Below are 23,628 nucleotides of genomic sequence, written 5' to 3'. Positions count from 1 at the left end.
AGCCTTGGAAAGACTGACCTCCATCCCCTGGGAACCCCTCGTACTGCGGGGGTATTGGCTTCTTCCAGCTTTCACCGTCCCTCCGTGTGTGTTATGTACTCTAACCCACCCTCAAATTCGGGGGCCGGGAAGAATTGAGGGGGCCACGGAGGGCTGACCCCTGCCCTCTCCCCTGCTCTAGTTCTGTGTCCTGTTCCCACAGCGTCAGGGCTGCAGTGGACCTTGGGACAGTCTGTTGTGTTCACTACGGCAACACGTTTCCTTGACTAGTTTTCAAAGTGAATCAATCGACTGAGCCATGGAGGAATTGTAATTTAGTCCGGGTCCTTCTAGATCTCATCCTTGGCTTTGGCTGACCAGAGGAGCCCTGGTGGCTTTGGAAGGGCGGCCGTGGAAGCCAAGCCGGGAAGGTGGGCAGACGGGTTGTTTCCTGCCCTTTACCCCCTCTTCGGAACGGGCCTTTCCTTTCCGAGCAAATGTGCCGAGTCAGAGTGATGACCAGGGTTTCGAGTCCCTGGAGTTCCTGGGTTGTGCCAAGACCCTGTTGAGTCAGTCCTTGGCTTGGCCCTGTTTCCTGACTCGGCCTGAGGAGCGGGGCACTGGGGAGACTGGGGAGCAGTGACCTGTCTGGCCTTGTGCTGTCCCGACCCAGCTCAGGAGGGGTCTCAGGGTGCTGAACGTGATGACTTGGTGGAAGGCTCTTGGGGAGCAGAGGTGGGTGATGCCTTTTGCTTTTGCACATTCCCAGCATCTGGGCAGCATTCTCACCCATTTCCTGTTTCCTTTTCTGGGGTAGAAACTGTGGGTGGCTCCTCTCTGTCCCGTTTCTCCCTCTCCCCTGCGTCTTCCCACGTGTTGGAGCGCCGCAAGACCTCCCCTCCCTCAGCTCTCAGCTGGGTCTGACCTGCCCCCCTGAGCCCACCTGAGCTCACCTGAGCCCACCTGAGCCCACCTGAGCACACCGATGCTGCCCTCCCAGGAGTCTGCTCTGTCAGGGAGCCATCGCTCCCTAGAAGCTTCCCAGATTCTGTTACACCATAACCCATGGTAGGAGCTCAGGTTGATGAACGCACACGATGCACCAGCCACGGTACTGAGGTTTTCTGTACGTCTCCCTGTTTTCCTGACCTTATGAGGAAGTCTCTGTATCATGTCTCTGTTTTACAGTTAAGGAAAATGAGATTTGCAGAGGTCGAATAACCTGTCTAAGGTCACAGAGGTAAGAGGGAGGGGTCAGGATTCAAATCCAGCTCCGTTCTGCCTGCCGTGCTCTCCGTGGTGGCCCCAGGGGTCGCCGTGGGCCCCCAGAGCCGACTCTGTGTGACTCTCCCCTCCGCAGTGGCGTGGCCCGTGAAGCTCTCGGGTCTGCGGGTCACCAGGGAGCCGCGGGCCTGGGCTCAGGGCAGTAGCAGAGCTACGTGAGAGGCCGTGTGCCCGTGTGTGCGTGCTGGACAAAGGTTCCCGTGCTGCCAGAGCCATCAGCACTTGTGTGAAAAGCGTGTCCTGTGAAACAAGCACATCAGGCCTCTGCAGGACTTCTGAGGAAAGGCTGCCTAAGTGTGGGCAGGCCTGTGTTTGTTTTTTTCCCTGGTCCTGATACCCTTTGCCCTGGCTTCCTTTTTTTTTTGCTTTGTACTTTATCTGGAGACGTGAAGAATTGGAGGCCACACTGGCTGTGTGTTTTGGCTGAGGGGAGCTCGGTGGCCGGCGTGCCAAGGGCCCTGGAGGCCTGTGGGGCTGAGCCACGTGGCGGCTCTTCGGCCTCCTTGGCCACGTCTCCCTGGCCCAGCTGCCGGGCCCCGCCTCAGAATGCCTGAGAACACCATCTCCTGGCTCGGGGAGGCACCGCCGCTAGCCTGGGCTGCGAGGCAAGTCCTGACCCTTGATCAGCGACCAGCCAACCCTCTGATGACCCGGGCTCATCAGAGCAGAGCAATCTCCCTGTAGATTGAGGAGCTGCTAGAGGAGTCACTGCTATGGCACTGTCACCTGACCCTCTGGAATGTGGTCTTCCTGACAGTCTTCTAGTCGTCTGAGCTCCCAGGTCCCTGCCAGCCCGAGTCCTAATCACAGGCACCTCCCTCCTTCCTGCCCCTGCCTGCACAGGTGCACGCGCACGTGAAGCACACAATCACCTAGAGACACGGCTTTCCAGAAATTCACCCACAGGCATTCCCTGGTTTGTTTGCAGTGAGTTTCCTCCCACACTGACGCCAGAACCTATGGTCTCGAGGAGCCCAGGGGCCTTCCTGAGTGGTTATTGATGGACAGGGTTCCCCTTTGGGGTGGGAGGTGGAAGATTGAGCGGCTGTGGTACTAAGGTTCACAAAACATCTGTAGGGAGGGGTGTTTTGACTGAGAGAATCTCCTCCCAAACTCTCATTACCCAGTTTGGGGGAGAAATTGAGGCTCAGGGCAGTTAGCGTAGAGTGGCCGAGCCAGGACTCCAGTCCCTTCAGTGGTGGTCAGACCCTTTTCTGTTTTTATGTTTTGTTTTGTTTGACAAGAGGCTCTATTAAAATAATGAAGGTGATGCAAGCCCCTGAACCACTGCCCCAGAGGAAGAAGGTGGAAGATGGTGAGCGTGGACCCATCCAGGTGGCCCTACACCTCCAGCTCACCGTTTCCAACACCGTGGTGTGGTCATCTTTCACCTAAGTGGTGTTCTGCTCGCAATCCTCTGTGCTTGGGGTTAGCAGGAATGGCTGACCACAGCTGGACCCTCTGCCTGCCCTCCACCCCGTAGGGGCTGAAATGTGGGGGGGAGCCAGGCGCAATCAGGTGGCACGTCGGCAGTAGGTCGGCACACAGGTAAGTAAGTGCAAGGGGACGGCACCCAGGTGAGCAGGGGGCCTTTGCCAGGGAGCCCCACTGCCTCTCTGGGCCCCGTCTATTTCCCGTTCTAAGCTCTGCAGGAATGTCCTGCTTTTTATGTTGTGTCACACTGACATTTTATTTGGGTCAAATGCTGCTGGAAGCCAGGAGAGACTCTTGGCTTGGGCCAGACAGAGATCGTTTGGTCAGAGCCAAATTTGACTATAGCCATAAAAATGTAACATGTTTTTCTTGAAGCTGCTGCTGACCTGCTCTTGGTCAAGTCTCTCAGGAATCCGGCTTGTGAATCATCCATCCAGAGTAATTGTGGCGTCCATGTGAGCCGGGTCTGCCTCACGGAAGGCGGACACGTGTTGGCTCATGCACCATTTTCTTGATTCTTGTTTTTCCTTTTCTTATAGTATTAAGGGACATCAGCGAAAGAGGGAGGGACCTTGAGCAGATTTTATCCCAGTACATTACGTTCGTCAAGCCTGCCTTTGAGGAATTCTGCTTGCCAGTGAGTTGTGTCCTTGGTTTTGTTTTTTGTTGAATTTAGAATTTAAAACTTAACCCGTACAAATAAAGGTATATAAGTTGACGGAGCCCCCCAGCCTGGATTTCATTCCTCTCCGAGGGATCCTCTGACCTCCAGTCCCACGGAAGGGCGGACTTTGGGGCTTTGTGTGCTGCCCAGGGTGTTCTCTAGGAGCTGTAGGCCATCATCTCTGGCAGAGTGGTCCCTCGGGGGGCCTGCTGTCTGACTCCAGCGAGCTCTGCGCCCCTTGCTTGGTGGGCTCAAGCTGTGACCGTGCGCCATCTCTAAGCAGAGGCTCGGCCATCTGGGTCTTCCAAAGGTCTGTGATAGTTGCAGTATTTGTGCATGCAGAGGGCTTCTGAACCTCTTCCGCCACCGCGTGGAGCCTCCCTTTGAGCTTGTCTTTGGGGCCTGTGTAAGTTCCCATATGGGAAGCGTCCCGCCATGCTGGAATAAGCTTCCATACCTCTGCCCTGGCAACAGACTCCTCCTTCCTCCAGTGGCAGCTAGGAACTCTCTGGGGAGGTGGCTTCAGGGAAGGAAGGTTGGGGATATGGGGAGTTTTTAGCTTTCAGCGAATCATCCCACAGCACAGGAAAAACTCTTGAGCTTCATGGGGACAGGCAGGTGAATGTTGAGGGGCACCAGGGTGTGGAGTGGGGGACGGGGGACTGGTAGAGGAAGAAGTAGGAGATGATGTCGTCTGAGAAGAAGCATTTAACTCAAGAGACGCCTGCACCCGTGTCGTGTGTGTGTCTTCACCAGGTCGACTCCCTAACGATTTATAATTCAGCTCTGAGAGAAAGCAGGGAGACATGGGGACTTAGCCCGAGCTTGGGCGATCTCTTCTGGGGGACTGGAATCCTAGGGCATCGAGGCGTGGGGATTTCTCGGGTTCTCATTGTAATTAACGTCTTGCTTTCTCCTGGAAAAGTTTGATCTCAAACTGTGTGTTCCTTCAAGTCTGTGAGTAGGTTTTGCGTCAAACCAGACCAGACTTTTGTTTCCAATCGGGGACAGGTGGACTTTCTGAGTCAGCCTGAATCACGCCGATGCCCTGCTCATTCCCCTGGAGAGCGCTGGGTCACAGGATTAGGTTTCTGGGCAGAGGGCAGAGGATAGCTGAGGAGCCAGGAAATTCTATCCTTCCATCTATCTATCTTCTCCTGCTCTTTTGAACTTAGGTAAACTTATGATTGGGCATAAATGAGCGTTAACTGCCAATTCTCTGCTGATTAACTTAATTATCATGGAGCTTAGAATTCTGCATATTTTCTGGGTGCTTTCTCCTTGTCCCCACAGTCCAGCCCCTCTGTGCTCGGGGAAGATCAGGTCACTCCTGCATAAGCCAGGAGTTTGGATCCGATCAACAGTCTGCCTGGTTCAGGTTGGATTTGGGCCTGACACAGCTACATTCGAACGGTTTTGGTATAGAAGATGCCCACGTTCTGAAGACAGTTTTTATTTGGTCTCCTTCTAAATGTGGGTCATATACCAGAACACAGTTATTTGTAAACTGGTCCACAAAAATCTCAGTAAAATAAGAAAATGCAAAAGGGAATGTATCTAATTGTGGCTTTTGTTTTTGTTTTATTTTTTTATTTTTATTATTTTTTTTTAAGATTTTATTTATTTATTCATGAGAATACACAGAGAGGAGAGAGAGAGGCAGAGACACAGGCAGAGGGAGAAGCAGGCTCCATGCAGGGAGCCCGACGTGGGACTCGATCCTGGGTCTCCAGGATCACGCCCTGAGCTATAGGCGGCGCTAAACCACTGAGCCACCTGGGCTGTCCTTGTTTTTGTTTTAAAGTGGGATCCCAGAGCTGATGAAAATGGTCATCAGTGGGGGTCGTCTTTTCTGGGTTTGTTTACCCTTTATTTATTTATTTACTTATTTACTTACTTATTTATTTTTAAAGGATTTTATTTATTCATGAGAGAGAGAGAGAGAGAGGCAGAGACATAGGCAGAGGGAGAAGCAGGCTCCATGCAGGGAGCCCGACTGTGGGACTCGATCCCAGCTAACCCACTGAGCCACCCAGGGATCCCCTTTACCCTTGCTTTAGGATCAGTGGTGTCACCTTTCAGACTGTGTGTAGAAGTCCAAGGTGAACCACATCCCTTTTAAATTTGGGCTTTTCTAATTCACATTTTTCTTAGTAGAGAGGGCGCAGTTATGAGTTGGGTTTGAAAGACCACGTTCTCTGTGCAGGCCAAAGCTTGAACAGTATTAAAACATTAATAATGAAAAATCAAGAGATTGATTTATTGTAATTTAGATAAAGGGGGTGAAAAATATTATGCTCGCAGCCTCAAGCTGCCGCTCTCTGGGGTCAGTGGTAGGAAGGCTGACCTCTCTCCTCATAACCCCTCAACAGGGACTTGGGCCGCTTTCTCTGGAACTCCTCTTTAATGCCTTGTGACTATCTTTCTCCACAGACCAAGAAATACGCTGATGTGATCATTCCGAGAGGTGTAGATAACCTCGGTGAGTCCTGGTGGGGGGTCATCCCATGGGGCATGACTTCTACCCTATGTCAGTCATACTTGGGGCAGGATGTGGTGACCAAAGTAGGCTCCATGGACAGTGGCTGAACCACTGTTGGTTTGCTCTTGGGGGCCAGAAAGGAATTTCTGCCTACACGTTTGGCCTTGGGAAGAGGCCCCCATGCATACGTGCATAGTGACAAACAGGAACTCGTGCTTCTCCAGCAGAAAGCAGAGGGCTGGAGATTGTCCTTGGCTGTCACTCCCAGCGATGACCCCCCGAGGCCTTGCATCCAAGGCCACCCTTTAGCAAAAGTACATTTTCATCTTGATTTAGAATGACCTGCCATCAAGATAGCCCTTCTGAAAGGGAGCTGGTTGCGTTTATTTATCTATTTATAGGTTTTGGCTGGTCTGAGAAGTAGGGGTACTTCTGGATTTCTCATTCTCCTTTTAATAAATTTCAACATTCCTCCGCTTAAACAGTTAATTTTTTTGGCTAAACCATTTGGTGTCCATCGTAGCGATGAATATATTTCATGGTGTCTTCTTTTTTTAATTTTTTAAAAAAGATTTCGTTAATATATTAATTTTAGAGAGAGAGAATCTCAAGCAGGCCGTATACTTTATATTTCTAATGCTGAGAACAGAGAGCCCCATATCACATTTTCCTTGGAGGAAAGAGCTTTCTTCTGCAGGGGTCAGTCTACTTGGGACTTGGGGGGGTGGTGCTGATGGGTCCCCTGGTGGAAGGCTGGTCCCCCCCCTGCACCATCTCTAACGTGGCCGCTCTGTGCCCCACAGTGGCCATCAACCTCATTGTGCAGCACATTCAGGACATCCTGAACGGAGGGCTCTCCAAACGGCAGACCAATGGCTATCTCAACGGCTACATCCCTTCACGCAAGAGGCAGTCGTCGGAGTCCAGCAGCCGGCCGCATTGACCCCTGTCTCCTTCAGACCTGGCCCCTACCTTCAAGAGACCGGAGGAGGGATCAAGAGGCTCTGTTCATCCGTACATGTGGTTTCCTATGACATTTGCTGTATTTAAGAAAACACCATGGAGATGACATGCCTTTGTTTTTCCCTTTTTTTTTTTTTTTTTTGTGCTTTGGAGCGGCGAAACGAAATCGAATTTGACCCTGAGCTTAAATGACAAACTGTGCCAACTACTACTGGTGATGCCTAATTATGAATCCAACGTGTAACCAGTTATAAATACATACATATATATATATAAAAGGATCTATTTTTGTGTAAATGTACAAATACTGTAAAGCTGTTTGCTGTAAGTATTGTGCAGGAGGGCCTGTATTTGAGTGTTTGGGACTCGAGCTGGAGTCTCACCGAGAGGCCGTTGCTGCCGTGTTCCGGGGGTGGGGTGGGATGGGGCTCAGGCTCAGGCAGGGGTGTGGGGGGAGGCGGGCAGCGGAGGAAGGGAGGCACATCTCACGGCTGTAGTGCCTCTGCAGCTGGAGGACGGTGGAGTCGGGAGCCTTGGTTGCCCCTCCCCTGCCAGATGCCACCTTCTTGGAGCTGGAACTTAATGGTGTGTCGACAAGAGATACTCTTTCCTTTTTCCTTTTCTTTTCTCTGCTTTTCTTCTTCTTCTCCTTTTTTAATTGTTTTAATTTTTTTGAGTTGAAATTAGGCAAGACCTCAGCTCAAAAATCAAACTCAGGGAAGAGGCCCACTGAGGAGAACAAGTCTTCTGTGTTTTCTCCTTGCCCGCTGCCCCACCTCTGGCTGCCCGGGTCGCTCCCGCCCCTCCCTCCCTCCGTCCACTTCTCAGCGTCTCCAGAAGCCAGAGCTGCCTCTCCCTCCTTCCCCGACAAGAATCTATCTGATGGGCTCGTTTCCCAGTAAGATGGGGAAGGAGAGAGTAGAATGGGACCTGCCATGGTGTCCGAGGAAACACTGGCTCCCCCTGCCTCCCAGGGAAGTCCTCCAGCAGAGTCCTTGGGCCTTGCTCCGCAGGTGGCCTCTGAAGTCTGGGCTTCTGGGCTTCGGCTGGGGACTTCTGCTGGCAGAAGGACGGCTGGCGACCACCCTTCACAGGGTGGCGAGGGCCCTGCCCGTGCGGGGAGTGAGTGTGAGTTTCTGTTCGCCCAGACGCAGGGACTGGTGGCCGGATGGTCCCTAGCAGCGGCCCGGCGGGCTGACATAGGCCATAGTTACGGGGTTAGAGACACCCACCTGTCCTGAGGGCTCCCTCTCCGGGAGAGGTACAGATGCCTGCAGATCCTTGGGGGAGGAGGTGGGACCAGGTGAGCCCTCGCAGGTATGACGCTAGGGTCCTCAAGCCTCCGCTTTTAACTGCAGATGAGCCAGAGGCTTTCATTTCTTGGTTGACCATGTCTGTGCCCTCCAGGCCAGGTTGGCAGCTGCCCCACGGGGGCTGCCGGCACCCGAAACGTTTTGGGGAACCTTCTCCCTCCATTGCTTTCCTAGCCCACTGGAGCCTTTCAGGAAAACCTGACACTGCTACTCTCGAGTCACACCGAACTGTCCCTCTGACCTAGTGACCTCCACCTTTGGTCCCCCTTTTCTGGACTCCATTCAGCTCTCACTCTGTTTGGCTGTTTCAAACAGTCAAATCCCCTCCCCCGCAGAGCCTCCCCCACCCGAGACTTTCAGGAGACGGCTGCGGGCTCTGCGGGGAGCTCCCTGTGGCAGCCGCTGCCCACTCGGAGCACGGGGAGGCTCCCGAGGTGCCTCCATCTAAGGCCGGTCAGCTCACCGGGTTGAATACGTTCTGGAAAGTTTCAGAACCAGTATTCTCTTTGTCGTCGTGCCCTGTATGGTTCTAAGATGAAGGGTGGGTGGCAGGCTTGGGTTAGGATCCTGAGGACCCAAGGCCTGTGGCCTTGCTGGGGCCTCCCTGTGCTCAGGGGCAGCCCACCCCCGTCTGGGGGAGCCTTGGCCTTTCGGTGGGTAGCTCATTCGACTGTACTTGAAGCTCCCAGGTGCCAAACCATTTAGTGCCTTGGCTGTCTGTCCCACTGCCTTGGAAGATGGAGTCTTCTCATCTCTGAGCCTTGACGTCCTTAGCTGCTTCCTCATCTACCTGTGGTGTTGGGACCAAGCCTCCAGTGTCTCTGAGTAGCCCAGTTCTTGCTGGGAAATGGCTCGAGGGCTGCCTGGCCTCCGGGGAAAACCATCACCCATGATTCTTGGTGGCTTGGCTTGGGGCACGGGGCTGTGCCTACTGGGCAGCGCCGGCAACTCCCTCGGTTCTGTGATACACTGTCTGGAGCAAGGAAGGGATGAGCAGCTCTGCCCCCGTGTGGCCACCCCAGCATTCAGCTAACTCTCTGAACTTGAGCTTTCTATATGACAAATCCTGGGCTTGGTATTTTGAGAGTCACTAGTTCTCTGGTTCCACTGGAGAGTCAGGGGTAGGCTCCTTAGACCAGACACCGTGACCCTAGGCCAGAAACCATGACCCGAGTGCTCTGGGTCCCCTCTGTGGTCCAGGGGGGAGGTACCGACAAGCTGGACGGGGTAATGTTGGCCACGTGTGCATGGGAGTCCTGTGGCTTCAAAGCTGCCCAATGGTGCTTGCTTCTCCCCCACACCCCACCCCCCGGCCCAGGCATGACCCACAGACCCAAGTGTTTTGGGGAACAAGCATCCAAGCTTTGTGTCCTGGGAAGGCCTGCCCTCATAACTCTTTCATGCTAATGGAACTTGTGCTGACCCGGGTTTCTTTTTCTTGGGCAGCCTGAGGCCGATAGGGGCAGAGAGACTGTTGGAGTCTGTATGAGGAGCCCACAAGTGTTTGGACCCGAGGAGGTGAAATTGGTTTGCAGTGAATAGGATGGACCCTCGAGGCGGTTAGACAAGGGGATCCCTGAAGAACAGGACAGGGGAGGTCGCCAGGGAAGGTCTCCAGTTCATCCTCCAGAGCCAGAGGTTCCGGCGACAACTTGCTCTGGTCTTGGCTGCCCAGTGGTCACGTGGATGCTGCTGCCCTCCTCCTGGGCTCGGCAGCGAACACTTGTCTCTGTGCCCAGGGCAGATTGCCAGTCTCTCGTTAGGCCACTAGGTCAGGCTGGAGGCTCCTCAGAGCGGTTGGGAAGCAAGAGGGATGGGAGCCCAGTCAGTTTGTGTATCACCTTTGCTGTCCTTGTTCAGCACCCTTGATGTGTGCTAACACCTAAAGGCTGGCAGAGGGAAGGGCAGCGTTTTCTTCTGTTCTGGAGTCTCACCCCTGCCAGTCAGTGAGTCCAGCACCAGGGACCCATGCTGGGTTAGGCAGGCTAGGGCAGGTTCTGGATTGCAGGGCTGTGCTTCTGGGAAGGACTGCCTGGATTTCCCTAACTGTCCTTCACCCTACCTCAGGGTGGGGTGGGGTGGGGGGAACAGGCCTGATGTGCAGTACAAGGCAGAGGACAGGCTGGGGAGAGCAGTGGGGTCGGTGTGGAGTTCAGAGTCCCCTTTAATCTTTTGGGGCCCCGTGCTGCCCTCCTTACTAGGCCAGGTGGCTGGTGTTCCAGTTCAGCTTCCTTGCTGCTCTTAGAGGTGGTGAGGGCATAGCTGGTCCTGCCTCAGGAACAGGGTGAGTAGCTAAATAGAGACGTAGGCTTTTTTTCTTTCTTTCAGATGCTTGCTCTTCTCCTTTTCTTTCTACCACCCTGCCTTTACTGTTAGTAGCTACAAAAATGACCACATACTATGTACTTTGCTGTAAATAAAGACTGAACAACAACAAAAGAGCCAATTCTTGTCTCCTTTGTGGTGTTTGGGCAGGAGGAGCAGTGACTGAGGCCAGTGGGCGTGAGGGCTCAGCAGCTCAGTGGATGTGACCAGGGGGCTGCATGCACGCAGCCTGCTATCCCTAAGCCTTGCAGCCCTGGGCTGGACCCCAGACCTCAGCCTGGAATGCTGGTGAGACGTGCCCCTGTGCATTTCTCTTCTGTCCCTGTCTCTGTCCCCGAAAGCCAGGGCCAAGGTTTCTGGGAAGCTTTGGATCTCTGGAATGTTCCAGCCCTGCATCATGCAGCTATTGCCAGCTCCTCCGTCACTGCCTGCCCTGAGCCATTCACCACTCCTTCCCTCACCTCCCACACTGAAACCCCAAGCAACCTTCTAAATGAAGAAAACTTGATGGGAGTGGGTGGAGGAAGTTTACATTACGACTTCAGGAGAACTCACATGTGCATGTGTGTGTGATTGCCCTGAATATATAGGAATCGATGCAGACATTCATCTCCCTGTTTTAAAGATTTTATTTATTTGAGAGAGAGAATGTGCCAGTGTGAGCCAGGGGATGGGCGGGGGGCGGGGGGGGGGCGCGGAGAGAATCTCCAGCAGCCCCCCACTGCTGAGCACAGAACCTGCCTGAGTCCAAGCTGGATCCCAAGACCTCAGATCATGATCTGAGGGGAACCAAGAGTCAGGCTCTACCGACTGAGCCACTTAGGCCTCCCCTACATCTTGTTTTTTAAAGACCTAGGTCACCCACCACCAGAGACAGTCAAATAATTGGCTTTTGTGCCCTTCCTAGCCACCAGACCCCCACGGCCTCTCGGCTTCCATCCCTTTACCACTGCCTCCCAGGCAGCAAGTCACCCTCATTTACGTGCCGTGAAAATTAATAAAGGGAAACCACGCTAGAATCAGGAGTTAGGAGGTCCCGCGGGGTGCTCTCGCCCCCTCCCCACGAACCCCTCCTCGTCAATGGCAAATCTCACAGCAGAGGACCTGGTGCTGGGATGCTACTTGACCATCCGGATTGGAGGAAGAAAGGCTTACTTTCTCACCAGCCAGCAACAGCCCAGCCAATGAGAGGCCGGCACAGCTCAGCCAATGAGAGACCCGCAACCGCCCAGCCAATGAGAGGCCGGCACAACTTAGCCAATGAGAAGCCACTATACTTCCCACCCCCAGTTTTCTCCAATGGGCTTGCTCGTAACAGCCGTCCACATCCCTTTCCCCCCTATAAAAGCCCGTACCTCTCCTTTGCTTCGCGGTGGTGCCTCAGGTTTTGCCCTGATTGGGTCCTTGCGCTTTGCAGGTCTTTGCTCTTCCCAAATAAACCCATCTTTTGCCAGTAAAATAACTGGCGGTTCTATTTTGAAGGTCAACAGCGCAGAGCCACTCTGCTGTTTCCAGACACTTCAGTGATACGTGCAAAGCCATCGAGGAATGTAGCAGATCCGAGGGGACTGTCATTTAAGAGGATCCACGCTCAGAAGGCTGCTGTGTTTTTAAATAACAGGTGCTTCTGCAAGAGCTGGTATTATCGTCCAGCATGATCGTCATCTTCAGACCCGGGAAGACGCGAGCCGTCACGGACCAGGTGCCGGGCCTGCTGTCGCACAGGTAGTGGTTGTGCAAAACTGGCTTAGCCCTGTTTCCCTTTGCGTCGCTCTCCACCGCCTCGGACCTCGGTGGACCACCTCTCGAGCTTTGCTTGGGGCCCAGCTCATTTCCCCCATTCCAGTCCTGCTCCCTTGTAGGCGGAGGGACAGTGGGGACAGGCCAGTGAGGCCCTTGTCAAGTTCTCTTTGTCTCCCCGCCCTCTGTCATAACATCCTCCCATCCAACCTCCTGCCCCACAGCTTGCAGACTCCCGTTTGACTAGTGCTCTTGAATCAAACCCCTTCCTCTGTTCAGATGAAAATAACCCGGTTAGAACCTGCTTAAAGACTCTACGGAAGGGAGAGGGGTGGAGAAGGGGACCTGGGGGTTTGGGAAGGTTTGCTTTGAGAGGCATTCCTATCATCATCTGCTGATGGAACGTGTTTAGAATTTTTTTAAAAGATTTTATTGTTTAAACAAATATTTTAAATTTAATTTTAAATTTATAATTTTTAGAAATATTTTTTAAAAGATTTTATTTATTTATTTATTCATGAGAGAGAGAGAGAGAGAGGGGCAGAGACACAGGCTCCATGTAGGGAGCCTGACATGGGACTCGATCCCAGGACCGCAGAATCCTGCCCTGAGCCGGAGGCAGACGTTCAATCGCTGAGCCACCCAGGCATCCCAGAATTTTTTTTTTTAATTATTTGAGAGACCAAAAGCACGGGTGCAGGTGTGGTGGGAGGGGCAGGAAGGAGGGAGAGAATCTCAAGCAGTGTTCGCTGGAGTGTGGAGCTCAACAGGGGGCTCCATCTCACCACCCTGAGATCATGACCTGAGCCAAAATCAACAGTCGGAGGGTCGCTTAACCCACTGAGCCACCCAGGTGCCCCGTTTTGTTGTTGTTGTTTAAGGTTTCTATTTTTGAAGCTGAGTTTAAACAGATGGCTAGCTAGGATGAACTTAACCTAGAATGAAGTTAACTCACTGGCTAAATCTTGGGCTATGCCTGTATATATACTTAAAAAAATAGAATTTATTTATTTATTCATGGGAGACACAGAGAGAGAGGCAGAGACAGGAAGAGGGAGAAGCAGGCTCCATGCAGGGAGCCCGATGTGGGACTCGATCCCAGGACTCCAGGATCAGGCCCTGAGCCAAAGACAGATGCTCAACTGCTGAGCCACCCAGGCATCCCTGTATATACACTTAAAGAAAAAAAAAAAAAAAAAAATATATATATATATATCCCTTCCCCCCAATCAACTGTGAACCTGAAATAATAGAGCCAAATGAATCAGCTTGAGTTAGGACTAAACCCAGACATAGATTCTCAATTAAACCAGTGAAGATGAGGGGCCGGAGAACATGAAGCTGCCTGGCACGAACACTGTCCTACAGTCCAGCCCCTGCTCAGCGTTCCACTCTGATACTGAGGGTCCATTTGGGCTACATCATTGCCTCCTCTGATGTGTTGCAGGATGACAAGGGCATGGGGTTCAATGCAGTATTTGTTGAGCACTGGCTGCCCGCAGCCAAGGAAAGCCAGTGTGGCCTCTGCCTTCATTTTTTTTTTTTTAAGATTTTATTAATTTCTGATAGACATAGAGAGGGGCAGAGACACAGGCAGAGGGAGAGGCAGGCTCCATGCAGGGAGCCCGACGTGGGACTCGCTCGATCCTGGGGCTCCAGGATCACACCCTGGGCCAAAGGCAGGCGCTAAGCCACTGAGCCACCCAGGGATCCCCTGGCCTCTGCCTTCAAATCTCACGTGTCTCTGGGGGTTTTCTACCGAAACCCCAGGATTCTCTCATGTGAGGTAATAGCAGCTATGGAGGTTTCAAGATTCCTCTTTATTGTTCTTTCTTTTTTAGTTCGCGAAATTTCCGACGTTCATGGCAATACTTCCTTCGGACCTTTCCAGCCTTCTGTACACCTTCATTTTGCTTCCGCCCTCCTGCAAGGCATGCAAGGCATGCGATCCTGCCCTGGCTTCACTGCGGAGGGAAGGGGTTTGACCCAAAGCTGCTGGGAAGGAGGCACCCTGCCAGGTGAGGCTGTCTGGTGCGTGTCTGCCATCTAGCGGAGGGATCCGGATCGCGACAGGAGGGTGGCCTTGGTGTGGCTGGGCTGCTGTCCTTCGCTTGGCTTCTGCGGTTCTAAGAGAGTTGTCAGAGTGCCCCAGACGTCTGACTGCTGATGTGATTTCTCTTTTGTTCCTTCCTGGAAGGTCTTTATGAGAGCCTTCATTAGGGCCCATCAGAAATGACCCTCTTGGTTTCCCTATTGCCAAGAAGAACCTAAGTGGTTCTCCAAGCTGGTCATCACAGTCCGTGGGGGCTTGTTGAAATGATCGCTGTGATCCATTCCTGGGAGTTCTGATTCTGTAGGTCTAGGGAGAAGACCTTCTATAACAAACTGTGCAGGTGAATCAGATGCATAGGCAGGGCTGGAACCTGGGGTCCTTGTGTATCTCATCATACAGAACATTTGGATCCGTGGTGTTCATTGCACTGGGTGGGGGGGAGGACTTTCTCCTGGAAATGTCACCTGTGCTGTAAGGCTCTTCTCTGCCTGTGTGGGGACTGGAAAGAAGGTTTGAGTCTGCTCTTAAGCCCATTCAAGCCCAGCACTGCCCTCTCAGGTTGCAAGACCCACCCCTACCCTAGCATAGATGCTAAACTATGGCTGCCCCAGATGAGTTCCTTAGGATGTCCTCAGGGGTGGGCAAGGAGTCATCTTCAAGCAGGTTTTAGTTATGGTACCCTTCATGACATCTTTTCTGAATCTTAATAGAGAAAACAGAAATGTGGTTAAAGTTGGCAACAGGGCATCTCCCTTGAGAATTCTGAGTTTTCTTGTTAACATGAATCTAAGCCCTTCATTTTTACAGCTGAGGAAAACAGGGTCCAGAGGCAAAGTGAATGGGTCAGGATCCTACTACCTGGGCACTAGGTCTGCCGTGGACTCAATTAGGGCTTTATTTATTTAAAAAGATTTTATTTATCTATTTGATAACTTGAGAGAGAATGAGTGTGCACAAGCAGCAGGGAGGGGCAGAGGCAGAGGGAGAGGGAGAAGCAGGCTCCCCACGGAGCTGGGAGCTTGATGGGGGGACTTGTCCCAGGATCCCAGGATCCCAGGATCATGACCTGAGCTGAAGGCAGATGCTAACAGATTGAGCCTCCCAGGTGCCCTTGATTAGGGCTTTTACGAAAGAGAATTCCTTTCTCCTGGGTTTCATCATGGGGTTTCTCCAGGGGCAGGCATTGTTGGTGGATCTCGGCTCTTGGATTGGTTCTTTTCGGCAGGGAGAAGGACCTAAGTCATGCTCACTTGGTTGGCAGAAGGAAGTAGAATGAGGAGAGAGAATCAAATGCCTTTAAAAAAAAATTTAGTTAGTTGGAGTCAACTGAGTTTCGTGGAAGGTGGTTCCACCTGTGCTTGGTGACTTCCGTGTCCTCTAGCTTCTGCTCAAAGGAGAGACAGCCTGTTGGGGTCAGTAACTCTGGAGTCCTCAGGGCCAGCGTAAGGTGTTGGCTCATTCACATAATAGCTGGGTGGTCTCGGGCAGGCTGTGACTGAGGGGCAAAGCCCCCTGCTTGGCCCAGAGCACTGAGCAAGAGTACAGAGAGGCAGGACCGGGCGTGCTGTCAGATGCTCAGGGAGTGGTGGCTGTTTTGTGCTCTGGGGAACTGGGCTACATGGATGGGACTTGAGTTTTGGGAAGGCCGTTTCTCCTCTGGAACTTAGGGAACCTGGGAGGTGCTGGCTGGCTTGGGGAGAATCCCTAAACTAGAATTCTCTGCAGCGTTGCCAAAGCCCTGCTCCCAGGGTAGCCTCGTCTATTGACAGAGGAAGGTTTAGCAAAACCAAAATAGGCCATTCTGATGTGGAGACATGCCCAAGGGGGGTCAGGGTTCTAGCCACCCCAGGGCTATGAGCCTCTCAAGCTGGGACTCCTCCCTTCCTGGGCCTCTCATCAACTTTGATGCCTCCCCTGATGTAGGGCCTATGATGAGAGAGGGATGGGGGAAGAGAAGATATATGCATAGGTATTATCTAGTAATTTCAAATGGATCTGAAAAATTCATGCTGTGCTTTTTAAGATCTCAAAACAGTGAGTATTGGATAGTCCTGGCATCAAAATGGAGTCAGATATCATGGCCTCTGATTCTGTAGCTGAGGAGTCTGAGGGGGCACTGGGCACCTTCAGTGGGTTAGCCTGTGTTGTGCCTGGCACTCCCTTCAGGATGGTGTCCCCTCCCTCAGGATGTTCCCCGGGCCTATGAAAGCACCTCTCTTTTCTTGATTAAGGTTTTCAATTTCTTTTTGTCCCTAGGCCCCTCTAGCAATGTGCCTTCTAAGGACCCCCTCTCCGGATAATGTTTTTACCTGCATGAAATAACACCCCAAAACATAGAAGGAAAAAGAATATATATACATTAGATATTAGGTATATATTAGATATTATATATCTATTAGATATTATGTATATATATTAGATAATATATATTAGATATTATATATCTATATTATATATTATATTTACATAGAAGGAAAAAGAATTTATATATAAATATATATATAAAAATATATTACATACAAATAATATAAATTGTGTGTGTATATATATATATAGTTTTATTTCTCTTTTTTTAAAAAAATATTTTATTTATTTATTTGATGGAGAGAGAGAGCCAGAGAGGACAAGCAAGGGGAACAGCAGATGGAGAGGGAGAAGTAGGCTCGTTGCTGGGTGGGAGCCTGATGTGGGGCTTGATCCCAGGACCCCAGGATTATAACCTGAGCTGAAGGCAGATGCTTAACTGACTAAGCCACCCAGATGCCCAAATATATAGATATAGATATATTTTAAAGATTTTTAATTTTTCTTATTTATTCGAGAGAGAGAGTGAGTCCATACACAAACGAGGAGGGGCAGAGGGAGAAGGAGAGAGAGGATCTGAAGCAGACCCTTTGCTGAGCATGGAGCTGGTCGCGGGGCCCCATCCCAGGACCTGGGATCATGACCCAAGCAGAAAGCAAGAGTCAGGTCTTCAAGACTGAGCTAGGCAGAGGCCCCAGGAAGTGAATTTTATTGCAACACATACCAAAATATAGAAACAAATGTGTGATGTGGTGGTACATGTGCTTCTTTATTAAGCCATCAAGTAACAAGATCCTGTGTCAGGTCTAAGAACTACCAGGATTATGTGGAATTAATGAACCTAAGTGACACTTTGGAATTCTGTAACAAGTATAATATGTTAAGGAAAATGACTGCTTTCTACTGCTTCTTAAGAAGTCGGAGCAGCTCATATTCCTGTGGTTCGTTGCCTACATTCATAATGTAAGGAAATGCAAATATTTCAGAGGCTGATGAGGATAAAGATGTAAGTCTTAAATTCATAGAGTGCCTGAATTTTGCCCTTCTGTCGTTCTGTCCTTAATCCTCAGCCTGAGAACCGCTGGATGAGACCCAAACCTTCCAAGTCACCTGGTGACTCAGGTAGACAGATGTGTTTCCCATCACTCGGGGTCGTAAGTGAGCCCAGGCCTGGCACAGGCAGGCAGCGCTGGCCGGGCACGAGGCAGGCGGCCTCGCTCTGCTCTGAACCTCCCCGCCTGCCTGTCATGTTGGCAAGTCACCTCACTTGTCCTGCCAGGCTCTCCATCTGGGAAATGAGAGGGTAACGTCTGCCCTCCTCAACTTCACGGTTTAGTACATGATGGGAGAGAAGAGATACACCCTGAATTAGAGACAGTAAAAACTATAATATAAACGGAAAGCATGTTATTTATTTTCAGTGTAAGTGGGACAAAATGGTATTTAGAAATGATCAACTTTGACTCAGGCCATGTGTTGGTGAGGAAAATGCGGTGTCTGTACCCCGCCAGGAAGGAGACTAGGGCAGATGAAAACAGCGAGGCGGTTGGTGGAGTCAAAGCCTGTGCCGGCCACGCAGAGGCCCTGGCTTTGGGGCAGGGCCTGTGAACCAGCCGGAAGCCTACTGTGTTCACTTCTTTACCTCTGGTCAGAGCAGTCTGTGTTCCATTTCCAGTTTGATTTTTGTTGATGCTGTGAGCTCTAGATGGAAGTTCATGATTTTGCATGTGCTATCCACTTGTTCCAGCACCCCTGTTGGAAAGACTCTTATCCCTGAATTGCTTTTGCGCCTTTTGTCAAAAATCAGCTATTTGTGTTTGTGGGTCTGTTTCTGGACTCTGTTCTGCTGATCTTATTGTCGATTTTGGTGTCAATAACACAGTGTCTTAATTACTGCAACTTAAAATTTTAAAAAAAATTTGTTTACTTATTCATGAGAGACACAGAGAGGCAGAGACACAGGCAGAGGGAGAAGCAGGCTCCCTGTGGGGACCCCGATGCGGGACTCGATCCCAGGACCCTGAGCTGAAGGCAGGCACTCAACCACTGAGCCACCCAGGCATCCCATTACTGCAGCTTTATAGTAAGTCTTAAAATCAGGTAGTGTTGGCCCTCTGACTTTGTTCTTCTTTTTCAGTATAGTTTTGGCTATTATAGGTCCTTTGCATTTTTATATAAATTTTAGAATCTGTCCATTTCTACCAAAAGTCTTGGCTGAGTCTGGAATTGGTATGGTGTTGAATCCATAGATTAATTGAGGGACAATTGACATCTTAACGATGTTGTGTCTTTTGCCCTATGAACAAAATCTATCTCTCCATTTTTTTGGTGGTCTTTGATTTCTCTCAGCAGTGTTTTGTAGTTTTCCGTTTACAGGTCTTATACATCTTTTATCACATTTTTAAAATGCATTTCATATTTTTGGTGCTATTGTAAATAGTGTTTTTTAAAATTCCAAGTTCCAATGCTAGCATTTAGAAATACACACGATTTTTTGTATAGTGGTCATTTATCTTGCAACCTTGCTAAACTCACTTATTTGTGTCAATATTATCTTTAAAGTGTTTCCAGGAGGAAGCAGAGAGAGAACAGTGGTTTAATCTATTGTTTTTAACCTGAAGTTCTTGAGATTTCTATATTCACTTTTATCATCTCTACAGGTTTGGAAATTACGTATTCTATTTTTCCTTTTAATTATCTTTTAAAATTAATGTGTGGGCATTAGCATACTTGACTTGACAAAATCCCTAGCCTCCTCCCAAACAATGTAAGAGCTTTGGGAAGCTGTAACTCTGATCACACTGTCCATCTGACATGTTCATGTTGCCAAGCATTTTAGTTCCACTTTCCTCTTTTATATCCCTTCAGCTAATTATTATTTTTCAAAAATTATTATTTCTGTATGCTGTCAATGCTTGTTTAGATTTATCCAGAGTTTTGCTGACATCTTTACTTCCTATGTGGCTTTGCATTGTTCTTTGTTCTGGGTTCTATTTTCTTCCTAAAATACATCCTTTAAGCAATCCCCTCACAGAGGGTATCAGTGGTACACACTTTGTTGGAAAATGTCTTTATTTTACCTTCACTTAAAAAGAATTTTTTTTAAGGTTTCATTTTTAGAGGCACCTGGGTGGCTCAGTGGTTGAGCATCTCCCTTCAGCTCAGGTTGTGATCCTGGGGTCCTGGGATCGAGTCTTGCATCAGGCTCCCCATACTCCCTCTGCCTATGTCTCTGCCTCTCTCTCTGTGTGTCTCTCATGAATAAATAAATTAAAATCCTTGAAAAAAAAGATTTTATTTTTAGATCATCTAAACACCCAATGTGGGGCTTGAACTTACAACCTCAAGATCAAGAATTGTGTGCTCTACTGACCGAACCAGCCAGGTGCCCCTTACTGTCACTTTTGAGCAAGAATTTAGCTGTGTATTTTCTTTCTTTCTTTATTTATTTGACAGCACAAGCAGGGAAACAGCAGAGGGAGAGGGAGAAGCTGACTTCCCACTGAGCAGGGAGCCTGATGCTGGGCTTGATCCCAGGACCCCAGGACCATGACCTGAGCCGAAGGCAGATGCTTAATTGACTGCACCACCCAAGTGCCCCAAGCCATGTATTTTCTCTTAATATTTTGAACATATTTGTCTACTTTCTCCCGTCTTTCTTTCTTTTTTTTTCCCCAAAGACTTCTGTTTGTCTTGGATGTTTTGCAATTTGTCATGAAGTGTTGAGGTGTGGTTTTTTTTAAATTGTCTTACTTGTGCTTTCTAGTTAGCAAGATCTGTTTCCTCTGTTCTAGAAAATCATAGCTGTTACCTTTCCTCCTGTTGTCTACTCACCTTCCTCTGTTCTCTCCCTCTAGGTCTGTAGGTGCATGTATGTAGGACCCTTTAGTCTCTCCCCAGTCTCTTACTCTTTAATTTTTCATGTTTTCAGCTTCTCAAGGCTACATTTTTGCAAAGTTTCTCAGATCTAGCTCCAGTTCCCTTATTATCTCTTCAGCCATGTTTAGTCTGTCATCTACAACTTAACCATCAAGTTTTTCATTTCATTGACTTTATTTTTAGCTTTCAGGAAAACTACTTCATCATATTACAAGTCTGCTTGTTGATTTTCTACAGTGTTTTATCCTTATGTTTCCATTCCTATTCTTGGCTCCTGTAACATGTCTTAATTTTCTTGTTTGCTCCCCTCGGCATTAGGCAGGGCTTTTTAATATTTTATCTAGAATTTCTAGGTATTTGGTAGCAATAGGGCTTTCTGGTTATCTGGACCATCAGGTGAAAAAAAAAATATAAAAGTATGCCAATCGTTTTTCTCAAATTTTTTTGCCCCAGAAGGTTTTTGCATTGTCTGGTAGGTCAAATGTTACCTGGAATTCTCAAACTTGCGCTGCTCTTAAGTATGTGAAGTGTGTGGGGATGTCTGCGCTGTGGGATGTTATGACTCCAAATTAAACTGTAGGCTCTTTGAGGTGAGGAATTGCAAAGTGTGCTTTTCCTATATGTAGTCTTGCATATACTTGTTCACCTAATGAATGCCTACCTGTTGGCTGATTTCCTTATCTGACTTTTCTTTTGGAGCCAGACACTATTGCTAGCATGAGATACACATATATTTTTAAAGAATGTTGTGGAAATCTGTGTGTGACTTATTCTTGGCCAGAAGGGTGGACCGCATCCCTGGTGGGCCTGCGGGCAGATTGGCAGGAGAAACAGCTCCATCTGTGATCTGGTTCTTAGAAATGGCCACTAGGACTGCCTGGGTGGCTCAGTGGTTGAGTGTCTCCCTTCGGTTCAGGGCATGATCCTGGGTCCCAGGATACAGTCCCACATCAGGCTCCCTGCATGGAGCCTGCTTCTCCTTCTGCCTGTGTCTCTGCCTCCCTGTCTCTCATGAAAAAATAAAATCTTAAAAAAACTAACAACAAAAAACAAAACTGGCCACTAGATGGCAGCAGGGAGCCACAGCACCGTCAAGCCCTGCTTTATTTAACCTTCAAAACAGCTGGAGGACAGTCAGTTCAAAAATACTGACCATTTACTGTGTGCTGGCCACTGCGCCAAGCCCTGCCTGCCCTCAGGGACCTCATACGTGGCCAGTGGTCACTCATGTATAGACACAGCCCTCGTATGAAGCTGGATGGAGCACCCACAAAGAGGGATGATTCTGGTTCCTGGATGTAGAGGGTCACAAGAAACCATGGACACCTTCCCACCAGAACCCACATTGGTTAGTAAGAAGGAAACCTCCAGCACCTGTGTCCCCTAGTGTGTCTCATGCAACCCCCTTGTGGGGTTGTTTCATGTGAACATGTCTGGACATTCCCGTTAGCTTTTCCCGCTGGAGACCTCCTAAGCCTGGCTTTGCAAATGACCAGTTGCCTGTCCCCGGATTTACTACTTCCTGACCCCCAGTTTCTTTACTTTTGGACCCCAGTATTGGTCCTTACTGCTTCACAGGGTTTTGTCATGTTTAGTAACAAAGGTTAATGCTTTGAAAATTCATTAATGCCCTACATTTACGAGGCATTAAAATAATTTTTTTTAAATTTATTTTTTATTGGTGTTCAATTTACTAACATACAGAATAACACCCAGTGCCCGTCACCCATTCACTCCCACCCCCCGCCCTCCTCCCCTTCTACCACCCCTAGTTCGTTTCCCAGAGTTAGCAGTCTTTACGTTCTGTCTCCCTTTCTGATATTTCCCACACATTTCTTCTCCCTTCCCTTATATTCCCTTTTACTATTATTTATATTCCCCAAATGAATGAGAACATATAATGTTTGTCCTTCTCCGACTGACTTACTTCACTCAGCATTGTTCATATAAATTTCCCTAAAATTCCTTCAGGGTACATTGGGTCCATTGTGAGCGTTTATCGAGTTGATTAGAATGTAAACTCTTCCAAAAGAGGAGGCCTAGAACCGACTGATGCATGCCAGGTGGGTTCCGACCAACCTCAGAGCTGAGAGAAGAGTGTGTCACTGATGTGTTGGGATTAGCATCATCCACCCATGCTCCCCGGGAAGGATGGAGCTGGCATTTGGGAGGCGGTGTGTCTCCCATAGCAGGAGCTCCTGTGTCAGGCCTCAGGAGGGTCCTGCTTTTCCTTCTCCAGGTCAGGCCCTTGAGGAAGAGGAGATGGGGGTGCAGTCAGGCTGTGTGGGTGGAGGGTCCTAATATACAGGGGCTGCCTGGCCAATGGGGACTTCTCCATCCCTGCTCACTCTTGAGGGGGGAGACTCCTTCTCCAGCTGCTGGGAGGTTTCAGGCTCCTGCGCAAGGCCCCTGGGAGGAAGCGGAGAGGAGGACAGCCTGGAGAGAGGTCACCATGCTTCCCCTCCTGCCACATTAGAGAAGCTCCAGGGAGACTGCTAGTCCTTCTGCCACTAGAGTCTCCTTTAAAAACAATCTCTCAATTCGATCCCAACCAGTGTTTTTAAAACTTCAAGTGAGATTTTCATGCAGACATGGTGTGAGTGCACGCGCGTGAGTGTGCAGGGTTGCTGGAGTGGGAGTGGGCCCCAGAGGAAAGGCTGGGATGGGTGAGCATTTCCTCTGAGATGGTTCTGATGAGCTTTATGTCAGAGATTTATTTGTTCTTGCAAGGCTCACTCACTCAGCAACAACATCCTCCAATTTACTAACAGTCTGTAACATGGCTCCTGGACACACGCAGATCTGCAGACTTTTCTCTTGGCTGCATTTTGTGTGTGTGAGCCCAGGCAGAAAGGGTTAATGCCCGGTTGCCTCTCTTGGCTGCTGTAGCATCGAGGAGGATCTGACAGAGGGGTAGCTTCTGCTCGTGTGAGAGTATGAGTATGTAGGTATGAATGTGTACATGTGTGAGTGTACATGTGTGACTATGAGTGTGAAGGTATATGTGTAATTGTGTATGTATGTGTGTATGTGTGAGTGTATGAGAGTGTATGTACATGAGGGTGTACATGTGTGAGTATGCATGTGAATGTGTGTGTGATTTGTAAGCATGTGTGTATGTGAGAGGGTGTATGTGTAAGTTTGATGGTATGAGTGTGTCTGTGCATGTGAGTGTGAGTGAGAATGTATGTGTAGGAGGGGGTGTGTG

At 49.7% G+C, this 23,628-nt stretch overlaps 1 protein-coding gene across 1 annotated transcript in view; it reads left to right on the top strand.

Moving 5' to 3' along the window:
* Positions 1–7,107, top strand: part of UCK2 (uridine-cytidine kinase 2) — a 66,551-nt gene extending 59,444 nt beyond the window's left edge. Inside the window, exons 5-7 of the mRNA XM_038586213.1 lie at positions 3,237–3,334; positions 5,795–5,843; positions 6,647–7,107. Of these exons, the coding sequence (XP_038442141.1) occupies positions 3,237–3,334; positions 5,795–5,843; positions 6,647–6,786 (287 nt within the window). The 3' untranslated portion in view covers positions 6,787–7,107. The remainder of the gene's footprint in view (positions 1–3,236; positions 3,335–5,794; positions 5,844–6,646) is intronic.
* Positions 7,108–23,628: the final 16,521 nt, after the last annotated feature.

The sequence above is a fragment of the Canis lupus genome, chromosome 38 (genome assembly GCF_011100685.1).
Source record: "Canis lupus familiaris isolate Mischka breed German Shepherd chromosome 38, alternate assembly UU_Cfam_GSD_1.0, whole genome shotgun sequence".
NCBI classification, from domain to species: domain Eukaryota; kingdom Metazoa; phylum Chordata; class Mammalia; order Carnivora; family Canidae; genus Canis; species Canis lupus.
This window is presented reverse-complemented; position numbering and strand designations above follow the sequence as displayed.